Source organism: Heloderma suspectum, chromosome 3 (genome assembly GCF_057233095.1).
Source record: "Heloderma suspectum isolate Gila_16-S chromosome 3, 16-S_ref, whole genome shotgun sequence".
Taxonomy (NCBI): Eukaryota; Metazoa; Chordata; class Lepidosauria; order Squamata; family Helodermatidae; genus Heloderma; species Heloderma suspectum.
Window position 1 is genome coordinate 329,701,093 of NC_139460.1, and position 18,542 is coordinate 329,719,634.

Below are 18,542 nucleotides of genomic sequence, written 5' to 3' on the forward strand. Positions count from 1 at the left end.
GGGTTAACGCGGGCGCCTGATTGACAGGCGGCCTCTGGTGCCCGGGGTCGGGTCGTGCGCCATTGGCCGCCGGTCGTGGCGCCGCGCAGCCAATGGGTGGGCGCCGTCCACGAGCGCGGCCGCGTGCCTCCCGCTCCCATTGGCTGAAAGTCACTGTGGGAAAGAAAGTTTGGGAAGTTTCACACGAGCCGTTCGCGTGCAGCGCAGCCTATAAATAGCGGGCGCCAGGCAGGGAGGCGGCCGGGATTGCGCCGCCGCCGGGACGGCAGCAGCAGCGGCGGCGGCAATTGCAGTAGCAAGAAGGAGGAGGGCGAGAGAGGCCGGCCGGCAGGCATCGCGCGCCGGCCGGCAGTGGCGGCGGCGAGGGGGGCCGCGCGCGTGCGTGAGCGCGCGCGCGCGCAAGGGGCGAGCGGGGCCGGCAGGTCCTGGGAACCCGCCGCCGCCGCCGCCGCCGCGCCTCGCCCTGCTCCTGGGACTCGCCGCGCAGGTCCTTCGGCGCCCCCGGCTGCGCCTCCTGCCTGGGCGTCGGATCGCTGCCGCTTCGGGGCTCTGCCGTCGGAAACGGCCGGGCCACGATGCCCGCCGACCTCATGGAGAAGAGCTCCTCGTCGCCCGTGGCGGCTACCCCGGCCAGCGTGCACGCCACGCCGGACAAGCCCCGCACGGCGTCCGACCACCGTAAGGTAACGGCCGCGCCGTCGAAGGGGGGGGGGGTTGGCGGCCGGCGTGGAGCTCACGCGTCCTCCTGCTCGGGGTCTCTTGCAGTCATCGAAGCCCATCATGGAGAAGCGGCGGCGGGCGCGCATCAACGAGAGCCTGGGGCAGCTCAAGACCCTCATCCTGGACGCCCTCAAGAAAGACGTAAGTGGCCGGCCGGCCGCCCGGGGCGGGGGGGGGGCTGGACCGGAAGTGGTAGCGACCCCTCCTCTGCGGCCAGCAGCGCATTCCAGGGGAAGGGCTGCATCCTGTTCGGACTGGCCAAGGCGGCCACCCTGAGCAGGGCATGCGTGCCATTGAACGCCGGGGGCGGGGTTGTTACTTTGGAGTAAAGATGTGTGTGGTCGCACGGTAAGACTTCTTTCAATTAGGGGCCCCAGAGGCCCTGGTCGCCGAACCCGGTTTTCACCATGACAGTCTGGGGGTGCGATTCTGTACCCCTTTCCTCAGAAGCATGTCCCGTTGTATTCAGGGGCACTTACTTCCAGGAAAGGGTGCATAGGATTGTAGCCCAAATAAAATACATTGCCCACCTTCCAGGATGACATAAGGATGTGGAAATGCAGGAGCTTTCTCCTCACAACAACCCTGCAAGGTGGGGCTTCAGAAGCCAGGTGGTGGGGACCCCTCCTGTCACTTTGGGGTAGCCTTACATGCCCTGCTCTGTATTGCGCCAGGCACTTGCCCTCCGTGATCCCAAACTTGGTCTAGTCTGGAAATCCTCCCCCACGGATGGGCTGAGCTACTGAGTTAGTGTGCTGAAGATTGGGGTGTGGGATGAGCTGAGCTGTGAACGTCCTCAGGGTCTGGGGATGACCTGCTGGCCCCCTTTCCTGTGTGCGTGTGGTGGTGAGGAGCAATATCTCTTGATATTCCTGCTCTCTCGCTCCTCTTCCCTCTCCCTGGATCCATCTGAATCCTCCTTGAAACTTGGAGGCTGTTCTCTGCCGTACAGCTGGGCTGCATCCCCCCACATCCTGTAGCCAGACTCTCCCCCCACCCCGCGGTGCTCACAAGTCTCCCTCCCCCTTTGCCTTGCAGAGCTCCCGACACTCAAAACTGGAGAAGGCTGACATACTAGAAATGACAGTGAAGCATTTGCGGAACCTGCAACGCGCCCAGATGACGGGTGAGTGGCCAGGCCAGGCGGGGGTCCCCCCTCCCCCCCACTCTCTTCAGAGGTGATTTCTTCCAGACTTCCGCCTGCGGTTTTGAATGCCATTCAAGCTGCGTTTTACTGACTTGGCTCAGGCCAGCTTTCCCACGGTCTGGCTCTTATTTATAGCCACAACTCCAAGTTGTTACTGTTCCGGAAAGGCGGGGGGGGGGGAGAAGGGAGGGTGGCAGGCAGCTTGCAGGCCAGGGGAGTGGGGTGGGATAATGAGAAGCAAGCAGAGGCCTGCTGCTGGGCGACGGCCCCTGGGGCTTCTGCTTCCTAAGGCTTTTCTTGCTTGCTGGGTGTGCAGAGCAGCCTCTCTCTCAAGGCAGGGGGGCATTTCCCCGAGTGGCACCCTGCAGGGAGCAGGGGTCATTGCTCTGCACAGCACCTGGCCGTCGTGCTTGCAGGAGAAGGGCAGGGGTGCATTGTTCCAGGGGGTGGCTTGGGGAGGGGGGGTTGCCTGCCCCCCAGGATGGCATGTTCTCGTCGCCCTTCCTGATTGCTGCCTCTCTCCTTCCTCTTGTGCAGCTGCACTGAACACGGATCCCACAGTGTTGGGCAAATACCGGGCTGGCTTCAACGAGTGCATGAACGAAGTGACCCGCTTCCTCTCCACCTGTGAGGGGGTGAACACAGAGGTGCGCACCCGCCTGCTTGGACACCTGGCCAGCTGCATGAGCCAGCTCAACGCCATGAACTACCCTACCCCGCCACCGCCGCCTCCTGCAGCGCTGCAGCCGGCCCCCGGGGCTCAGCACGGGGCCTCTTTTGGGCAGCCCCTGGTGCAAATCCCTGCTGGAGCAGCGCCCCCTGCTGGAAACATGGTGCCTTGCAAGCTGGGCGGCCCGGCCGGGGACGCTGCCAAGGTGTATGGGGGCTTTCAGCTGGTGCCGGCCTCTGACGGGCAGTTTGCCTTCCTCATCCCCCACACGGCCTTTGCACCCCACGGCAATGCTGTCCTCCCGCTCTACGCCAGTGGGGGGGCGGGCGCAGGGCTCCCCCCTGCTGTCGCTGTCTCGCCTGGCTCCGGCGCCCCGTCGCTCCCGGCGGATTCGGTCTGGAGACCTTGGTGAGCAAGCGGGAGGCGCAGCCAGTGGCGGCTGCTGGACTCGGAGCACAGGGCCTCTGGCGGCCCGTCCTCGGGGCCGCCTGGGGGGCCAGTCCCACGCGGGCTCTTCTCCTCAGGAGACGAGCTTGAGCGCTTCGTAGCCCTCTGGCTGTAAATATTATCTACTGTTCACATTGGATTGTGCCTTCATTTGTACTACAGCAGACGCTCTGTCTCCCGCCCCTTCCATCTCCCCCTTCTCTCCTCCTGTGGCTGCCCCAAAGAGGCCCCATGGGGGGTGTGGGGGTGTGCGTGTGCGTGCAAGAAATTGAGATAGCGTTTCAAGTGTCCTTTCCCCCTTGTCTCTCTTTTTAAAAAGTGACACCAAAGATCTGTTTGTTCTTAAACAAAAAGGCTTTCCTTCCTTTTTGGAAGTTATTTGACAGAAATAAAAGGACTTCTAGCCTCACCCATGCTGTGGTGGTCCAGCAGCTATATGCAGCTCCTTGCCCCAGCGGGGTGGGCAGAGCTGAGTACTCGAGGGGGGAAGTGGGAATCAAAGCCTCCTGGCTGTGGCACTTCTTGCTCTCCCGTCGGTCTTCGGAGAGGTGGCGAGGCTCTTCCGTGTGTTTAGCCAGAGGTGGGAACATCAGGAGCTGCCCGAGTCCGACCTTCGGTCTGTCGAGCCAGTCTCGGCGGCGGCCTGACAGCTGGGGTCTAAAGGGCTTCAGGCAGGAGGTGAACCTGGGGCCTTCTGCATGCGAAGCAGGGGCTCTCGTCACACGCAGCTGCGGTCCCTTCCCAGCGAAGGACAAACGACGTGCCGTGGCACGTCTGCGCTGAGTCTCCTGAACTGGAGCGCGTCCGTTACTTCATCTTCAAAACAGGCGCAGAGACCTCTGACCAAAAATGGGAGCAGCGGGAGGTGGGTGCTGTCCCGGGAACTCACAGGGCGACCCGTCCGTACTGTGAGCAGGCAGTGCTCGCGCCTGGCGCTGCTCCTCTGCTCTGGAGTGTCTCCCCTGAAGCTCCTCTTAGCCGTGTGGAGGGGTGGGGGAGAGAAAGACAGCACCGCGTGTACCTTGGCCCCGCAGGTTGTGCAGAAAGCGCCCATTGTGGCCCCTGGTGTCTCCTGTTAAGAGGGATTTGGGGGTGTCTGCTTGAGCGCCTGGAGAGCCATTCCTGGCCAGAGTCTCTGGGGCAGGGCGAATGGGCCCCAAAGCCCCCTCTGCAGAGACCTGCTGTTGGCTTTCTTCTGTGTAGGGCGCCAGAGTGTCGTCTGGAGGATGCTGCTGCCACCTGCTGGTATATTAGTGGGGTTGATGTCCTGCTGCTGGTTTTAATCCTTAGATGCTTATTTATACAAATACTGATGTGCTGCCTTTCAGCCCCCAGACAATTGACATTGTAACTGCCGCAAGTCTTTACAAACAATAACCTAAAGGACAGCACAAAGAGAACAGGATTGACCATAGGACTTAAAAACCACTAACTGCTTGCTGGAAGAAAAGTGTCCTGGCTATCCGCCTAAAAATCCTTGGCCGGTTGCACTTCCCACAGGAGAAGGGTTCCCACAGCCCGGGGGCGGGGGGCGCTGAACAAGGCCTGTCTGGTATCGCCACTAAGCTCTCATGACAGCAGGACATGGAGCTGGGCTGCTGACTGCAACCGCAGTGGAGGGGCTGGCAGGTTGGGGGGGGGCTTCTGGAACTCACTGCCAGGCGGCGGTGGGGCGGCTCTGGCTCTCCAGGGGCTGTGCTGTGCTGAACATTTCTTTGATTTTTTTTTGGCCATTCCCATTTAATTTGATGGAGAAGACATTGCTTTTGAAAAGAAATTCAAAGAACATTTCAGCGAAGTTCCCATGGGTTGGTTCCGGGGTTCTTGTGCTTCCCTTAGAATCATAGAGTAGTAGGGTTGGAAGGTGCCTCTAAGGCCATCAAGTCCAACCCCCTCCTCAGGACGTGGCCAAGGCATGCGTGCAAGTGTCCTGTCTTCCCTTGTGCACTCATCCCTCCCATAGCGGGTAGCCGCCTTGGTTCCCCACACTTCACTTAAAGCCCAGGGGAAGGCATCATCAGGGAATTCATCCCATGGGGCTTTTTCAGATCAGGAAGCTCAGGCAGCCAGGAAGGCTGCTGCGCGGTGGAGAGGTGTGTGTGTGTGTGTGTGTGTGTGTGTGAGAGAGAGAGAGAGAGAGAGAGACATGGCCCTGTCACAATGATCAGGTCAGCGCAAATGAATTTCAAAACAAATTATAAAACGCCCTGACCATGAAGCGGAGCCATGGAAGCCTCTTTCGTGAGGGAAGAAAACTTTCAGGACACAGGAGGACAGAGCTTGGCACAGCGCAAGCGCCACCTCTTCCCCAGCGCTGGACGCAGCACTGCCCCCTTGGACCTGCACCAGGGCATTCAGGGGGAGCGGCATTATTGGCGCCTGCACTGGAGACCAGATGTACCACAGTCCCCCCTCAGAAATGTAACATTTGAAAGACCCGGGGGAAGGAGCTGAACCCTGCAGAACGGCAACTGGAGCGGAACCAAACTTTCCCAGGCAGCACTTTTATCAGAAAAGCTCTGAGATTTTTCTTTGCTTGCCCCAGTAGAAACAAAAGGTCACTCTTGCCAAATCTTCTCCAGTTTGGGGGGGTGGCGGCTGCTGCCCCAGAATGACCCTAGTATGGCGCCCTACGGATGACAGAAAACAGGGCCAGGCTGCTTGTGAAGGGGCCCTGCTGCTTCCAGGGGCCGCGCAGAGGCCCTTGGGAGCAAGGAGAGAAGCGTGGCTGCAGCCTCTGCCAGCGGGGAGCCCTGCGCGCGAGCCGCTGCTAGGCCATCCTCCTCCCCCGAAGAAACGTGGCTTAGATGCTCCCCCACACTCCTGCTCACCAACGGGGTGTAGCATTTTGGAAGGCCGTTGCACCCAGCTCTAGATGCACAGGGCAGGCCTATGGAGGATGGCTCCCTGGTCCGTTAGGGGAGCCTCCCGTGCTCAGAAGCAGTATTGCCCTGGGGATCAGATCCTGGGGTAAGACCGAGGACCCTGCTTGTGACCTTTCAGGGACCTCTGGCTGCACTAGGGCAGACACAGCTGTGTTGATCCTTGGTCCTGAGAAGAGACGGCCTGGAAGGGGGTGGGCTGAGGTGCATTAACTCCTTCCCAAACAACTTGCAAGTTCCTGAGTAGAAGAGGAGCAAGGCCTTTCACTTGGATACCTGGGGATCGAACAAGCTACACGGGAGCAAACAGGTTAAACTTCCGGAGAAAAATGTAGCCGGCTGGTCATGGGTGCCCACGGAAGAGCTGTCATCTTGGAGGCACCTAAGGAAAATAGAAGGGGTGTGTTAATTCGGCTGTCTGATCTGTTGCTATCCAATGGGTCAGATTGTACAGTATGGCAGGGGTGAAAGACCACACGCTCAAGACTGTAATGGAGATGGTTTCAGAACGGCAGTGGAGATTCCCTGACTAGGCAGTTTGAGCAAGAATCACAGGCCTGCAACCTCCTCCAGCCCATGCCAAGCGGCAGCACGCTGCCCGCCTGGCTATTTCAGACCGTCTCGCCATTCTTATGACGAACGACCTTTCTCTGCTGCCCTGCGGCTGAAGCTCGCTATCCGTGACAAGCCTCCCAGCTACCAAACCAACGCAGTGGGTTACGGCTCCTTCCAGCACCATCAGAGCTGGTGAGGCAAAGGCTCCATTGGCTCCTGTCGAGCCATACTAGGGAACGGAGGGGACACGGAGAACAGCCAAACTTCCCAGAGACGATGGGAGCAGCAGCAGCAGCAGCAGCTAGTAGCCCTCGTACTTGCCCGGAACATCTTCCCATATTGACCAAAGGCCAGAGCAGCGTCTCCTCCCCTGCCCCCGCCTGTCTTTTACACCACTGTCCTCCCTTCCGTGACCCTGCAGAAGGCGAGAGGCGTAGTGAGGTGGAAGTGTTACTGGGGCCCTGCGTGCAACAGGCGGGGGTTGGACTCGATGGCCTTGCAGGCCCCTTCCAACCCTGCTATTCGATGACTCTGTGACTCCAGGCACACCTGGCGGAGTTCAGGCCCCGAAGCAGCCCTGCCTCCGGCCTTCCGTCATTTGTGGAGGGCCTGTCCTCCTCGCCAGAGCAGACAGACCCGGCCGGGGGTGCTTCTTCCTCCGGGAAGGGCTGGCCTGTTGGGGGCTTGGAGATGCTGCCTGCCCCCCCCCCCAGCCTGCTGGCCGGGAAGCCCCATTTGAAGGGGCTAGCTCTCTCATGGAAGCCAGGAATACACACGCTGGCGGAGCTCTCGAAGTGCTTTTGCACGCTCTCCTCACAGACACCCCTGCCGCCCGCTCCTGGCCCGGCGGTGACAATTTAACACCCGCCACATCTGGTGGTGATCAGGAGCCGCGTTTCCTTTGCCTCGCTAATTCACAGAGCATGTGGAGGCGGAAGCACGCAGGGCGGCTGTCCGCCCCTGCCTTAGTCACGCTCCATTTGCAGGCGAGATGGGGGAGCCAGATAAAGGGCTGGCTCAGGTTTCAATTCCCCCCTGCCCCACAAGCCTTCAAACCTCAGCCCGTGCTGGGAGCTGGGGGGAATTCCTTGCAAATCCCCCCACAAAGGCCTGCCGGATTCCCTACAGAGTGACCAGGTGCCTCCTGCATTCAGGTGTTGGGGAAAGGAATGTGGGGGGGAACTCTAGCCCCTGTCAGCACAGGCCCACAGGCCCCCTCCTTGGGGAAGCCCAAGGGCATTGTCTGGTGAGGGGCTCCTCAAGGGTACCTTCCTCTCAGTGGTTTTGAACGCCCTGACAGGTTTTACCCTCCTTCCCGCCCCTGCATTAAAAATGCTTATTTGAAGCTGTCAGTGTAATATGAGCAGATTGAAGGTCTGAGCATAGAGATGTCTCCCACTGTGACAGCCTGGATGAAGGCCGGGGCGGGGGGGAGGTAGGGGGCTGGCCTTTGCCCCCCCCCCTCTGCACAGTTCCTTCCAAGGCAACCCTCCCCGCTCCAGTCCCCTGGCCAGGCTCCCTGGGCAGAGGCCAGCATTTCCTCTTGCCTGAAGAGCAGGACCAGCCCCACCATTAGGCAGGCCCCGCTCCAAGGAGCCCCACCTCTGCATGGGCCCTGGCCCTGGCCCACGGAGCCCCCTGCATGTGGCTTTTGTAGCTGCATCTCTGACCACCAATGTTAAAAGAAGCATGCTGGATGAGATGGACCCCTCTGGGTCTGATCCAGCCTCAGGGCTCTTCTGATGTTCCTTTGGTCATACCGAAGATCCTCTGGGACTTCTGAGCTGTGAACTGATCTCTCTCTCTCTCTCAATCAGTCAATCAATCAATCAATCAATCATCATAAAGACTTGGTAAACTTGTAAACCTGTGCAGGATGTGTGCCTGCTCCTTCGAAAGAGAAGCCTATGTAACCCCCAGGGGCTGGGGGGGGGCTTTGCTTTGGACTCTGGATCAGAGCCTGGGAGAGTCGGAGATGTATTTATTAAAGACGCTGCACCCCGCCTTCCTCTGAATCCCCTTCAGCACCGGTGTCGCTGTCTGCTCTTCAGCAGCGCAGTTCTGCTAGCAGGGAAAGCAGGCAGATTCCTGCCCAGGCAGAGCACCATCTCCAGAGCCGTTGGCCCTGCCGCTCTGCTGATTCTCTTGTGAGCCAGGAAATGCCGCTTTCCTGGCAGCCTGGGTATGACCAGATGGGGCTGGTCAACCTGGCACATGGTGGCCTGCTGGCCTTCCTGCTGGCACGCCTGGGAAGGGAGAGCTCACCTGGACCCTCCGATACGGGCACAAGTGTCCTGTTGGCCACCACAGGCAGCCCTGAAGAGGACGAGAGGGGCACAGCTGGATGGCGTTGCCTTTGGGCAGCAGTGCCCTCGCTGGCCCTGGCACGGTGGCCCCTTCGTCCGGCAGCTCCTCCCCGTTAGCCCAGGAATGAACGCCTCATCTGGGGGCCATACTGCAAATCTTCCGGCCTGGGCGGGGGTGTCTCCAGCACAGGCTGAAGCAGTTGGGCCCAGCGGCAGGGGGCGCCTCCGTTTGGAAGCCTTGCCTGCCGACCCCCTTTTCCTTCCTGCTAATTGTGGCTGGGATGGGCTGACTGTGGTGAAGCAAAGAAGCAAACTGCCCACCCTGGTTGTGCTGCCGTGTGTTCCGGGCCTGAAGTGGGGTTCGGGGTGAAGCCTCGGCAAGCCCTGGCTCCCTTGAGGTCCTTCCCAGGTGCCCACAGGCCCCCCCCGCGAGGATGCTGTCCTGTTGAGGATGTCGCCAGAGCACCCCCTGGCCAGCCTGGGCCCCTTGGCGGCTCCGACCACAACTGGGGCCAACTGGGGGAGCCCTGCGACCACCGGGGCTCCCCTCGCACCCCCTGGGAAAGCCTGTCATCAGAACACATTAGTGCTCCCACCCGCAGTGGTGTGTGCGCTGCTGCAGGGCGGGCGGGCGAGTGAGGCCTGTGCCTGCTTCTTCCCTGGCTCACGCTTAAGTGCTTCCAGATGGTGCAGGAGCTGCACAGCCTTTGATTCCAGGCAGGCAGCTGAAGCCTGGCTCTTGAGGCTGCTCGCACCAAGCCCTGCGCAGCGCTGGGGCCAAGGTGGCTCCAACCCCCCAAAGCAGGCAAGGCAGCCTTCTGGCAGGAAGTGAATGGCTCCCCGATGAACTCTGGGACAGGAGAGGTCATGAGAATGGAGCAGTGGGCTGCCTGCCAGGGAGAGCACGCTGCTTCGACACACGAATCCCCTCCTGCCAGCTGACAGGCAGCCAGCAGCACCTGGGAGCAGCGTCTCCTGCTGTGCAGCGGCCCACCCCCAGCAAGGGCCCTCTGACCCTGCAGGGCGCTGCTCCCACATGGGGCTCAGCAGCATCCTTGGGGTGCCAGTGTGGCTGGACCCTGCCCCTTGCTTCCCCAGGCCTGCAAAAGTGCAGAGCTGCAATGGGCTCCTGGCCCCCACGTGTGTTTACAGCCAGGGGACAGGGCTTCCAGGCCAAAGCAGGCTCCAGCCCCAGCACCTCTCGCATCCAGATGTGACCATTGCCTTGACTGCGCCTCCTAGGAGAGGACAAGGCCTGCTGCTGCAATTTTTTTAAAAAGGGGGTGCTGGGACCCTTCTCCCCTCACTCAGAAGCGGGCCCAAGTGCAGCTACTCAGTGAGACCAAGGACCCCCACCCCCCAGTCCGGCACCCGGTGGGAATTCCTTAATGGGTTCTAAGCCAGGGGCTTTCCAAACCTGTCTCTCATCTTTCAACTGGAGATATTGAGGTGTGAATCCAGGGCCATTAATTAATTAATTCCATTTCTGTGCTGCAGTGGTAAACTCACTGGCATCACCTTGCCAGGCTCGGCTCCGGGCACCCTTGCACGTTCACTTGCTTGCAACAAGATGTCCAAGCGGCGGTGGCCAGCTGGTGGGGCTCCACAGGGAGCATTTGCTTGGGGGGAGGGGCCACAGCAGCAAAGGCTCAGCTCCATGTCCCCTCCCTGATCTCCCCTGATGAGAAGAGGAGGGGACATGGGGCAGGGCTCCCCCACAGGCCTGCGAGAACAAGGAGAGGTGGGGCGGAGGGGTCAGTTTGGTATCCTGAGCAGGAGCTCATCCTGACAGTCCCCATTATCATGCCCCCAAGGACAGTCCAAAAATGCAGGCGGCTGAGATAGTCCATATCAACCAACCAGTTCCAGCATTTCCCCTCTCCACCAGGAGCAGGTCCTTTACAAGGCGAATGGGTCCTGATGGCCCATTCCAGACCAAGCCGCCCCCAAATACTTTGCATTACAAGAGGGAACAATGTACTGTTGCTGGAAAAATTCATGTCCGGGCTAGGGTGAAGATTGCAGCTGAGCTCTCGGAGGGGGCAGGGAAGCCTGAGCGGAGGGGGGCAGGTGACGTCAGCGTCCCTGCTGATGGAAAAGGCTCGGCGCTGCGTCCCTGCACGTCTTCGCGCCACCGGGCTGCGGGACAGAGGCCCCGCTCGCTTGCCCGACACGCGTGCGCGCCGCCCTGCGCCGCTGCGCGCCGCCTCGCCGCCCCGCCCCTCCCCGCCCCTCCCGCCGCCGCCGGCGCCGGGGCGAGACGCGCGCGCCCTCCCGCCCGGGCTGCCCCTCGCCCCGCGGGAGCCGCCCCTCCGTCTGCCGCAGAGGCGCGGCCAGGCCGGCTCAGGGCAGCTCGCGCAGCCTCTGGCGGGGCGTCCCTGCCGCTGCCTTCGGCAGCCGCCGCCCTGCGCGGCGCAGCTCTTTGCCGGCGTCCCGGGCTTCGCCAGCCAGCGGCTGGAGGACCGCGCGCCCGCCCGCCCGCCGGCGACCCCCGCCCGCACCGCCCGCTTTTTCTGGCAGGCGATCTGCCCGAGGCCCCGCAGGGCCTCGTCGGCAGGAAGTCTGCCGAGGGGCGCTGGCGTTGGCTGCCGGGGGAGGAGGCGGCTCCGAGGTCTGCAGCGGCGTTGCGGGGGGCGCCCGGCCCCCGGGAAGGGCTCGTTGCCAGGGGATCCTTTCCTAGCCCGGCAGAAGCTGCCCGGCCGCGGGAAGCTGCCCTGCCCGGGGAGCGACGCGCGAGTGTGCGGCCCACGCGGCGCACCCCACGGCGCGCGCCGCCCGCCGCTCTTCGGGGTCGGGCGTGGGGCAGAGGCAGGCGCGGGGAGGCGGCTGAGGCCGCCCCTTCAGGTGCTTACCGGGCCGGGGCTCGTTGCTGGAGGCGCCCTGCGGAGCGCCGCCGCCTCTCCTGCGTGCGGCCCGCCGTCTTGCCGCGGCCCGGAGGGCTCCTCGAAGGCGGCCTCAGCGGAGCGCTGAGCAGAGGCAGCAAAGAAACCGAGGACCAGCGGGCGTTGCAGAGGGCCCGCGTTAGCGCCCCCGCGCGAGGGAGGCCGCCCTCCGGGCAGAGCGCCGGGCTTCGGCGCCCCCCGCACGGGAGCCCTCGGGCCGCACAGCGGCCTTCGCGCGGAAAGGGGCTGCTCCTCCGCGCTCCCCCCCCCCCAGAGGTCTTCCTGGGAGCTGCGCCGGGAGGCTCTGGGGAGAGGAACACGCTCCGCAGAGGGGCCCGGGGCCTCGGCTTGGGCGCGCAGGCCAGGACGTCAGGATTAGGCCAGGGAAGGAGTGGGGGGCGCTGGCTTGCGCGATGGTGGTGCTGGCGGTGGTGGTGCTGATGGGGGACAGGCTGTGTGGAATCCGCGCTGCCTGCGTTTCGCGGGTTGCAGGCGCCTTTGTTCCATCGTGCACAGACGGATGCGAATATTTTTTTCTGTCAAGCGGGAAAATATGCCAATAATTACGTAAGAGGTTTTGTAAGAATTTACAGAAGTTACCTTTAGCGTATTGCCCCCTGTTCCATTCATAGAATCATAGAATAGTAGGGTTGGAAGGGGCCTACAAGGCCATCGAGTCCAACCCCCTGCTCAATGCAGGAATCCAAGTCAGAGCATCCCTGACAGGTGGCTGTCCAGCCTCGTCTTGAAGGCCCCCAGTGTGGGAGAGTGCACCGCCTCTCTAGGTCATGGGTTCCATTGTCATGTTGCTTTAACAGTCAGGAAGTCTTTCCTGATGTTCAGCCGGAATCTGGCTTCCTGTCACTTGAGCCCATGATTCCGTGTCCTGCACTCTGGGATGATGGAGAAGAGATCCTGGCCTTCCTCTCTGTGACAACCTTTCAAGGACTTGAAGAGCGCTATCATATCTCCCCTCAGTCTTCTCTTCTCAAGGCTAAACATGCCCAGTTCTTTCCGTCTCTCTTCATGGGGCTTTGTTTCCAGTCCCCTGATCATCTCCGTTGCCCTCCTCTGAACCCTCTCCAGCTTGTCTGCATCCTTCTTAAAGTGTGGTGCCCAGAACTGGACACAGTACTCCAGATGAGGCCTAACCAGTGCTGAGTAGAGGGGAACTAGTACTTCCCGGGATTTGGAAGCGATGCTTCTATTAATGCAGCCCAAAATAGCATTTGCCTTTTTTGCAGCCACATCACATTGTTGGCTCATATTCAGCTTGTGATCGACGACAATTCCAAGATCCTTCTCGCTCGTAGTGTGGTTGAGCCACGTATCCCCCATCTTGTAACTGTGCATTTGGTTTCTTTTTCCTAGGTGCAGAACTTGGCATTTGTCCCTATTAAATGCCAATCTGTTGTTTTCTGCCCAGCACTCCAGTCTATCCAGATCACTTTGAATTTTGTTTCTGTCTTCCAAAGTATTAGCTATCCCTCCCAATTTTGTGTCATCTGCAAATTTGATCAGCATTCCCTGCACCTCCTCCTCCAAGTCATTCATAAAAATGTTGAAGAGCACTGGGCCCAGGACTGAGCCCTGCGGTACCACACTCGTTACCTCTCCCCAGCTTGAGAAGGTCCCATTGATAAGCACTCTTTGAGTCCGATTCTGTAGCCAACTGTGGATCCACCGGATCGTTGTTTCATCTAGCCCACTTCGAGCAAGTTTGCTCATCAGGATATCATGGGGCACTTTGTCGAAAGCTTTGCTGAAGTCGAGGTATATTATGTCTACAGCATTCCCACGGTCTACAAGGGAGGTGACTTGATCAAAAAATGAGATCAGATTTGTCTGGCAGGACTTGTTTTTGACAAATCCATGTTGGCTTCGAGTAATCACGGCATTGTTGTCAAGGTGCTTCCAGATGGATTGCTTTATGATCTGCTCCAGAATTTTCCCAGGGATTGATGTCAGACTGACTGGTCTGTAGTTCCCAGGTTCCTCCTTTATACCCTTTTTGAAGATAGGGACAACGTTAGCCCTCCTCCAGTCATCTGGCACTTCCCCGGTCCTCCATGATTTCTCAAAGAGAATAGACAGCGGTTCTGAGAGTTCTTCTGCCAGTTCCTTTATGACTCTAGGATGCAGTTCATCTGGCCCTGGAGATTTGAACTCATTCAAAGTAATGAGGTGTTCCTTGACCATATGCCTGTCGATCTCAAGCTGCAATCCTGCCCCTTCAGCCTGTACTTCGCCTTTGCCAGGGGGGTCATAGACCCTCTTTTGGGAGAAGACTGAGCCAAAGTAGGAATTGAGCACCTCTGCCTTTTCTTTGTCATCTGTTATCATTTTGCCATCCTTATTTAATAGCTGAACAACCATTTCTTTCCTCTGCCTTTTACTATGCACGTAGCTGAAGAAAGCCTTTTTGTTGTTTTTAGCATCCCTCGCTAACCTCACCTCGTTCTCCGCTTTAGCCTTCCTGACGCCATCCCTGCAACTTTTCCTCATCAGAAACTTGTGCATTTTCTTATGAATAAATATGCGTAAATGTCGGGAAAATTAAAAAAAATCCAAAAGTCCACGGACTCTGGGCAGCGGGGGGGGGGGGGTGTCGCTCTGCAGCAGGTTCCGCAGGCTGGATTCTTAGAAATCCGAGCTCATTTTAGTCTGTATGTAATTTCTCCAGCATCCTTGGTGTTGCCTGCAGGGGAGTGCGCCAGCGTGAGCGTGACTGATGGGTGCTTGTTGTGAAGCTTGTGATGAACTCCTCAGAGAGCGCCTCTCTCTCCACCCTGCCCCCTTCTCAGAAGCACACCTAACCAGACCTGAAGTGTGGCGGGTTTCCCCAGGCCCCTCCCAGAGAGAAGCCCATGACAGCTTGTTCTGTGTAATTTATCCTCACAGGACTCCTCCGAGGTAGGCTGGGCTGTCTGTGTCTGGTCAGCCTCCCTCTCCCCCCACCCCCCAATTTGGCTGCAGCCCACAAGGGGAGAATGGCTTTGCAGAACCCTCTGCAACACCCCCCCACACACACCCACACAAGGATACCAAGCAGGTGGTCAGTTCATCTGTTGTTGTTTATTCGGTCAGTCGCTTCCGACTCTTCGTGACTTCATGGACCAGCCCACGCCAGAGCTTCCTGTCGGCCGTCGCCACCCCCAGCTCCCCCAAGGTCAAGTCCGTCACCTCCAGAATATCATCCCTCCACCTTGCCCTTGGTCGGCCCCTCTTCCTTTGGCCTTCCACTTTCCCTAGCCTCAGCATCTTCCCCAGGGTATCCTGTCTTCTCATTATGTGGCCAAAGTACTTCAGTTTTGCCTTTCATATCCTTCCCTCCAGTGAGCAGTCTGGCTTTATTTCCTGGAGGATGGACTGGTTTGATCTTCTTGCAGTCCAAGGCACTCTCAGAATTTTCCTCCAGCACCACAGTTCAAAAGCATCTATCTTCCTTCGCTCAGCCTTCCTTACGGCCCAGCTCTTGCAGGCATCTGGTTGTTCGTCTGGTTGCATCTATTTACATGGAGTGCCTGTTGTTCCCTGCTACCAAAGTGCCTGTCCATGTGCCAGACAGTATGTTTGCACGGAAGGCTTGCCTGTTGTGAGGAGGCACGGAGCAGGGCCCATGCTGAGGGGGGCCAGGCCAACCAGGGTCAGAAGCAGAGGGGGGCAGGTTTTGTCCTCCCCATCATGGGATCACCAAGGGCAGCGTCTTACTTTTCTCTGAAAGGAGTGAATAAGAGCCATTCAGGGGTACATTTAAAGAGACCAGTGTGTGCATGTGAGGCAGGGGGGCTGCCACTGAGGGTTTCTGCCTGGTGGGGGGGGGTCCCTGGGGAGGGTTCTACCTTAAGGACCACCTTCTTCTATATCCCCCTCTGACCATATGCTCTGGCCATAATCTGATGTGTTATTTCAGATCTCCCTTCCCCATGAAGTGAGGGGGACAGCCAAAAAGTCTAGAGCAGGAGTGGGAGGAAGATGGATCGGGATTGAGGGATCGATGTTGGGGTGATCTGCTGTAGATCAGCGAGGGTTTCTGACTCCCAATCCCTGAGCAAAGGCCTTTCCCCACCTACATTAGATCTGTGTGAAAGGACTGTGAGCTCAGTTCAGTACTGGAAACAAATGGCAAGGCTCAGAATGTTCTTGGGGACAGCCCGACCTGCCATTCAGTGTGTGTCTTTTGATCCTGGCTTTGGTAGGTGGCTCTTGGGGTTCTAGTAGAAACCAAAATATATCTGCCACCCCTGACCCCCACCCCCTGGCCTAGAGCCTTCCCTGGGATGCCCCCACCTTCTGGGATGTTCTGCCCACACAGATCCGTAAGGCCCTCAAATGGTATTCTTTTAGGTGATGTGTAAAAATGTGGCTCTTTCCGAAGGTGTTGGGTTATATGTTTTAGCAGCCCTTCGGTGTTTTCTTTAGCCCTGAGGCCTGATTGCTATTCTCACACAGTGTTGTTTACTCATTTGGATTTCTAAGACTGTTGCATGAGCAAGGGTTTGGAGGTTATTGTTTTAAATATCCCTGATGTTGTTGTTCATTGCCCCAAGTTCCCTCTCTGGGAAATAGGCAGGAGATAAGTTTTTAAATGAAAGACATACAATAAATTCTGATGCTTGGTCACGAGAGCAAGACGTGCTGAATCTATTGATTCTGTGCAGAGAGGCCCCCAGGTGCAGCAGGAGACCCTCTAGGTGTCCATGCACACTGACTGCTGCCTTCCTGAACAGCAGCCCCCAGCCCCCCCCGGGGGGGAGGGCAGCCAGGCTGGGGGATCTTCAGCCAAGCTCTTGCCGGTTCTGGAGGATGCCGGCTGGTGAGCTGGGAAGATCCAGAAAGGGCACCTTTTCTGCAGCAGCGCCACCCGGTGGGAAAAGGCCTGTAAGTGCCCATGGGAGCAAGGGTGGGGCCCTGGGAGAATGCGAGCCAAGGAGCCCTTCTCCACCGGGTGAGATGCTGCCTGTGGCACTGGGCTGCTGGGATGCATACAGCAGCCGTACCCAGCTGGGTTGCCTCCAGATGTTTTGGGCTACAATTCCCATCAGTCTTAGCCAGCATAGCCAGTGGTCAGGGCTGGTGGGCGTTGTAGGCAAGAATAGCTGGAGGGTGCCAGGCCGAGAGAGGCCGTCATCCTGGGTTAGGACCCCTTGGGGCTGCTTGCTCAGCAAGGCGCAGGCATCTCGAGGTGGAGGAGTGGTGCACTGGCTTCTGCTCTGGGCAGATGCAGGCCGCCTCTTTCCCAGCCCAAATGCTGGAAATCCAGTGGGCCCTCTGCAGAGCAATCCCATGAGACAAGTGACTTTTATGCCCATGGTACAGATGGATGATGGAGGCTCAGAAGGAGTGGAGCCAGGACTCTGCCGGGGTCTGAGACACGTGGATGCAGGCTGCCCCAATCCAAGGCAAGCCAGGCTCAGCCAACACCCCCCCCCCCCGGTGGATGTTCCCCAAATGGGGGGCTTGATTTGAGCCAGGTCTCAGTCCAAGAATCTGTTTTCAAAGCCAGGACTCAGCCCTGGAGCATCCAAATAATAACAGTGCCACTGAGCTCAATGCAGAGTGCCTTTCCCTTGACCTTGAGTGAGCGAGGCTGTGGGTGCTTCTGCCTGCAGCCCCCACTCAGCAGGCACAAGAACAGGAGAAGAGCCCTGATGCTGCTGGATCAGTCCAAGGGTCCTTCTTGTTCACACGGTGGCCAACCAGCTGCCCACAGGAAACCCACAAGCAGGACACGAGTGCAACAGCACCTTCCACCTGTGTTCCACAGCAACCGGTATGCATAGGCTCACTGCCTCTGGTACTGGCGGTAGCACATAGCCCTCAGGACTAGGAGCCATGGATGGCCTTCTCCCCCAGGAATTTGTCCAACCTCCTTTTAAAGCCATCCATGTTGGTGGCTCTCACACCGTCTTGTGGTAGCGAATTCCATAGTGTAATTCTGCACTGTGTGAAGAAGCCCTTCCTTTGATCTCTCCTGAATCTCCCACCACTCAGCTTCATGGGAGGACCCCACAGGGGTCTAGTATTGGGAAAGAGGGAGGAAAATGTCTCCCCCTCCACTTTCTCCATGCCAGGCATCTTTTAGCCACCTGGACTCCAGGTGTTCGCGGGGAATTGAAGTGCCCGAAATGCTGGGGCTTGGATCAGGAGCCCTGGGGCTGGGACCCAGCTGAGCATGGGCAGCTACCAGGGAGGACTGCATGTGCTTGGGCCTCAGAGCATGGTGTGTGCAGGACTGGCCCTCGCAGCAGGCAGGCAAGACTGGCCAACCACGACTGGCCCGTCCCAACTGCGCTCCGAGGTGCTGGCTGCCCGTGGCCGCTCTTCCCAGCCAGGGCCGTCTGCACCCCCTCCCGGCAATTCAGTCCCAGGACCAGCTTCAAGGCCCTGCCTAGAGAAGACCCTCCCTCACTCCCACCCTCTGCCATTGCAGTGGGGGCAGGTCTGGAAGAGCGCCTCTCACCTCTGCCGAGGGGTCGCCGGGCAAGCCCCTACAGCCCACTCGGCCGTTCCCACCTCCACCCTGCTGGCTGGCAGCTGTTTCCGCAGACTCGGAGAGTGGCCACTGCCCCCCACTGTCCTTTTGGTAAAGAGGTACTAGAAATAGGAATCGACTTCCATCATGTTACCAACTGTTCAAAATGGAGACCCCTGGCTGAAGCCTGTGGAGTCTTGCGTGCCCCGGAGCGCCTTTCCACCAACACGAGCGCCAGGGACAAGGTGCGTCCACTCCCCCGAGCAGACTGAAATGGGGACGGGGGGGGGGGTGTCTCATGGTGGAGCTCAGCTGACCCTTGGAGAAGAAGGGCGCTGGCCAGTGGTTTGGCAAGTTTACCCCAGAAGGCCAAGGAGGGCCAGGCAAAGAGCGACCAGGCCTTGCCAGGCCTTGAGCAGAGAGCAGGGTGGGCGGGGACGGCCAGAGCAGCAGCACTC

General features: G+C 59.3%; 1 protein-coding gene across 1 annotated transcript; it reads left to right on the forward strand.

The window, feature by feature from the left end:
* The first annotated feature begins 238 nt into the window (after positions 1–238).
* On the forward strand, positions 239–3,392 carry HES1 (hes family bHLH transcription factor 1). The gene is made up of 4 exons (XM_084847859.1): positions 239–683; positions 766–861; positions 1,759–1,846; positions 2,405–3,392. The coding sequence occupies exons 1-4, from the start codon at positions 576–578 to the stop codon at positions 2,947–2,949; spliced, it is 837 nt and encodes a 278-aa protein (XP_084703985.1). The 5' UTR covers positions 239–575; the 3' UTR covers positions 2,950–3,392.
* Positions 3,393–18,542: the final 15,150 nt, after the last annotated feature.